The sequence below is a fragment of the Tupaia chinensis genome, unplaced genomic scaffold (genome assembly GCF_000334495.1).
Source record: "Tupaia chinensis unplaced genomic scaffold, TupChi_1.0 Scaffold000093_1, whole genome shotgun sequence".
Lineage (NCBI taxonomy): Eukaryota > Metazoa > Chordata > Mammalia > Scandentia > Tupaiidae > Tupaia > Tupaia belangeri.
Genome location: NW_006159555.1, coordinates 11,332,302 through 11,337,228, shown reverse-complemented (window position 1 = coordinate 11,337,228; position 4,927 = coordinate 11,332,302). Strand labels below are relative to the sequence as shown.

General features: G+C 42.8%; 1 protein-coding gene across 1 annotated transcript in view; it reads left to right on the top strand.

Moving 5' to 3' along the window:
- The first annotated feature begins 724 nt into the window (after positions 1 to 724).
- Positions 725 to 4,927, top strand: part of LOC102472341 (protein FAM205A) — a 7,046-nt gene continuing 2,843 nt past the window's right edge. The window contains 6 exon segments of the mRNA XM_006172222.1: positions 725 to 916; positions 2,480 to 2,525; positions 3,055 to 3,115; positions 4,125 to 4,222; positions 4,225 to 4,331; positions 4,333 to 4,902. Of these exon segments, the coding sequence (XP_006172284.1) occupies positions 779 to 916; positions 2,480 to 2,525; positions 3,055 to 3,115; positions 4,125 to 4,222; positions 4,225 to 4,331; positions 4,333 to 4,902 (1,020 nt within the window). The 5' untranslated portion in view covers positions 725 to 778.

The following is a 4,927-nucleotide window of genomic DNA, read 5'->3' as shown; positions in this document are numbered from 1 at the left end:
AAAATATTTAGATTAATTAAGGTCTTTAGTAATTCAATACAATGCAGGGGGAAAACAGTATAGAAAGCAAACATAAATACCAGAGACAGTGTGGGAGGAGAGTGAGAGATGGCAGAGGGTAAGAGATAAGGAATCAAGGATGGGGGGAAAAAAAAGCAAAACATACAGAAAATAAGAAATGGAAGATTATTTGCTGACAATAACATGTTGATGTGCTTGATTGAGACAATATACAGTGTACTCTGGATGGAAAATCTCATTTTGTATGCTGTAATGATGTACAGTGAATGAATGCAAATAAATTAATTAATTAATTTAAAAAAATTTTTTTAAAAAGCACTTCTCAGGTAACCAGCATACATCTAACCATGAATGACAGACAAATAGTATGTGACCTGTAGTCAGTAGTGGCCACTAGCCCATCTCTGCAGGCATTCACTTCCCTGAGAAAGCAGAATGCTATAATATGAGTAAAAATAGGATAGAGCTTAAAGTGAGCCTCCATGGAAGGCAATATGTACAATCTCTTCCCACCTTACAAGCTGGGCATTTCCCTTCCTTCCTCCCATACTCTCATCTGTGGACTGAATAACCACATGAGTTTCCCTACTACACCTGCCATATGAGTCAGGAGAGCTCTGTGATGCAGTCTGATGACTTGGTTCCATCTCTGTGAGGTGAACATAACCAGGGCTAGCACTGGAGTCATTAGGCACCGGAACCCTGAATGCAAAGATACAAGGATGGCTGTTCTCCTCATGCTAATGAGGTTTAGGTCATGTTGAGTTCTACTTTTGCTCTATGGGATGTTGGATATCACTTAAACACCTATGGCTCCATCTTCATCATTCTCCTAATTATCTGGCAAGTGAAAAGGTTTGGATTGAGATTGGGACCTAAAAAAAGCTGCTGCCAGGTAGGAAAACATTATGATCACAAATGAATTAATGAATCCTCAGTCAAGAGGCTTTTAGGTTCTTAGTGTCTCTCCTTTTTATTCCCCCAACACCAATTTTTACCTTCAGTTACCTTTGCATAGTACTTTTCTTCTCAGAGTCTATAATTTCTTACCAGGCCCTAACTACAACGTACTCTAATTGAAAAACCGGGGCTAGCAAGTGGCATGGTGGTTAAGGTGCTAGATTCCCACATGGCTGACCACAGTTTGGACCGGACTTGGTGACTTATTTTGTTGCTTTCTCTCTCTCTGTCTCTCTCTGGTCAAATACTTTTTAAATGACAATAACAAATTAAAAATTAAACAAATAATTATTTTAGAAAACGAAAACCAAGAACTTCTTTACTGGGCTTGGGTTGAAAACTAGAAGAGGACTGACCTTGTACCCTATTGATTAGGGAAGTTAGAACCCACTTGGTCAACCACAGTTCTAGGTCTGGCCCCAGCAGCTTGAAAAACATACCAGACACATGTGGATATATGCCCCAAATCCCAACATGATGGAGAAATAAAGGAGAAGGAATTGTGGCATGATCACATGCTATTGTGGAGAGCTTTCCCCATCTCCCTCTGTTTCTGTCTGTCTCTCTCTGATGAATGCATACACCCTCTGGTGAAGAAGAAAGAAAGAAAGGAGAAAAAAGGGAGGGAGTAAGAGAGAGAGAGAAATAAAAAGAGAGAGAGAGAAAGAAAGGAAGGGAGGGAAGGAGGAAGGAAGGAAGGGAGGAAGGAAGGAAGGAAGGAAGGAAGGAAGGAAGGAAGGAAGGAAGGACGGACGGACTACATAATACAGGATTCACATCACTGGATCTCAGAAGACCTCCCCATATCGGAGATTTTTCTGATTAGTTGACTTTGCAACAGAAGTCTTTGGGTTGTTAGAAGCACTCATTCACTCACTCTTTAACTTGTTACACTATTTTCTGGTGTCATCCTGAGCTCCTTGCAGAACTTGTCAGTGGAATGGAGTCAAGAGATATGGAGAACAAAATGCCTCAAAGTGAATCAGAAATAAGCAGAAAATAGAAATGGTGGGGTAAAAAAATAGTGGATTAAGTAAAGGAAATGTAGGAAGAGTGTAAATTCAGACAGATATATAGAAAGGGAATGAGAAATGTATATAAACTTTGGCTCTTTTGGGATATGAAAAAGAAAATGGTGGGATGAACAGATGGCATAATGGTTGCATCACTGGACTCCCACATGGTTGAATGCAGTTTGAGACCCTGACCCGGAGGCTTGAAACTTACACTGGGCATGGGTGAATGCATGACCCAGATCCCTCCTCCTCTCTCTACTCTCTTCTTGGGATTTGCGGCATGCATGCACACATGCCCAGTGTGAATTTCAAGCTTCGGGGTCCAGGGGAGGGGAGTGATTTCTTGCTGTCTGTCTCTCTGTCTCTGTTCTCTCTAGCGAGTGCATGCACTCTGTAGCAAAAATCTCTCTAAAAATAAATTAATTAATTAATTAAATTAAATGGTGTCCCAACCTCACATTCCAATGTTTTTTGTCTTTAAGCATCACCAAAAAGTGAGGCAAAGGGCTAGAGATGCATCATCAAGAGGTAAAGTCTTAATCTGTCCTCTGACTCCCTTCCACCTGGGTGAGGTTTCCGTGAATCCTGTCCCTCTGTGACTCTTGGTGCCAGGAGCCAGATGCTCTAATATTACTCTGCAAGCTCACCTTCCCCAGAGTGACAATTTTCATAGACAATTTCTGCAGGTGGGAATCAAAACTTGGAAATGTTCCAAAATTCTCTACATTACTGCTCTGGGAATGAAGAATTAGGAAAGTGAGGCATATGTCCTTAATTGTGCCATTTATTAGTTTTATGGCCCTGTGGACATGACTTACTTCTGTCTAATCCATAAAATGGGTATAACATGGGTGATCCTGCATCAGTCACACTTTGGTTATGAAGACAAAATTAAAATAGATACGGAACAGCACATGATGGTGACACTGCACGTAGACATGCCTTAAAGCACTGACTCTTGGGGTTTTCAGTCTTCTCTCATTCAAGCCCTTTAGCTCCCTAAAGGATTCCCCTAAAATTCTACCATGTCACATAATACTGTCTTCTGGTTCTACAGCTAGGAGACTTTCCCAGGAAGAAGCTGAGAAGCCCCAGGAGCTGGTCTCTGTTATGAAAAGGTGATGTCTTGCTCTTTGCCGATTCCCAACACCCAGCCTGACTCAGATAATTTTTCAGCTTGGCCTGGGGTAGGGATGAGAAGAGGGTTGATGGCTGGGAGGGAGACATAGACAGCAAAGGCTGACTCACTGGTTGAGAGAGTTGCAGGGGTTCAAAAACACCTCAGGACGGAAGACTCACTAAATTCTAAACTGTGATAGTCACAGTGGTTTGGAAATTCAAGACTGACTGGTGCATAATGCGTAAACAGCTTTACATGGGGTCGCGCTCTGCCACAAGACAACTTATCCATTCAAGAGAAAGGATTTTGCATAAAGAAGTCATCACTGTCATATTCCCTTTAGAGCTACACCCTTTCATGGGCAGATTCCACTAAGTCTGGCAGACCCTGCTGACATTGCCTCTTCTGGTTATGTCTTTAGGGAGCCAGGTCCTGAATAGCCCACAGACAGGAGTCTATCTTCTTATCCACCCCTTAAGACCTCTAGAGAACAGAACTAGTTTGCAAGAGATACTGGGTACAGTAGCAGAAATACCAAATATCTCCCAAAATGTAGAGTTCCTACAAAGACCATGTTTGCCACAGTGGATGTACAGAATACCAGCCTTTGTCTTAAATATAACTTATTCAGGTCATACCTGGTAATATTCCTGGTGATGTCCCATCAAGCAACCATGTGGCTTCTCCATCTGGCTGATTTTTCTCTCCTTGTTTAGCTTCTCGGCAAGACTGACTCCAGCTCCCAGGCTTCTCTAAGGGCCATGGCCTCCTTTGGGCTGTCTGAGACTCTGCCCAACAAGCTCCAGACCATCAGATCAGCCTACCATATCTTGCCAAATGTTTTAATTTTTTTTTCCTCAGCAAGAACAACAGAAGGGTAGGCACCTTGTGTGTGGAGAGCCCAGAATTTACAAGACTAGGAGAGGATATCACCAGTCTCCTGTCCACACTCTTCCAAGGAGATGAATGTTACTCCGTCATTAATGGTTGCCATGTTTTCCTTCCAGTCAGGGCTGGCTTCCTGAGGAAGGAAATGTGCGGCGGCTCCTGTGCACAGATCACTGTTGCCAAACCTGCAATGATGTGACTCTCGAGATTCGGCAATTGCTGTGGATGAGGACAGCCAGATCTCCCTCACATTATCACCGACATCACAGGGTTCCTCTTGCCTACAGACGTTGTCCATGTCTAGTGTGTCTGAAGGTTTGTACTGGGCACTCCAGAAAACTTTCCTTGACATCTGTCACCAAAACACTGACACAATGTACAGATCAGAAACCCTTAATCCAGTTAGCTGACCAGTCAACCAATGAGGTCAGCTTTCAAGATTATTGGACAGAACATCTACGGTTAAGGGAAACTTATCTAGTACCAGATGTGCCCCTGGAGCCAGAGACTATGGTTTCTTCGAAGCTTGAGGAATCCAAGAGTCCAGGGAACCAGGAGGAAATGCCACAAAGCAGTCTCAGTCTTTTTCATAGGAATCATGGCCAGCAGCCCATTAATGCCCAGATCTCTTTGCTGTCCTTGACACCAGAGATAAATAACCTGACAAATTCTATGGCTTCACATGTGGTCTCAGTCCTCCCTGTCCACTTGTCATTCCTCAGTTCCAAGGTTCTGAGACTTCTTGAGGTACATGTTAAAAAATGGATGCATATCCAGAGATGGGGGCTCCCCAAACGTGTGGAGGAGTCTCTGAGGCAATTTATACCTGATTTCACATTGTTTTATGAACCTAGAAGAAAACAACCATTTTACCCCATATCAAATATTATTTCTAAGGTCTCTGTCGATAAAATTCAGACTC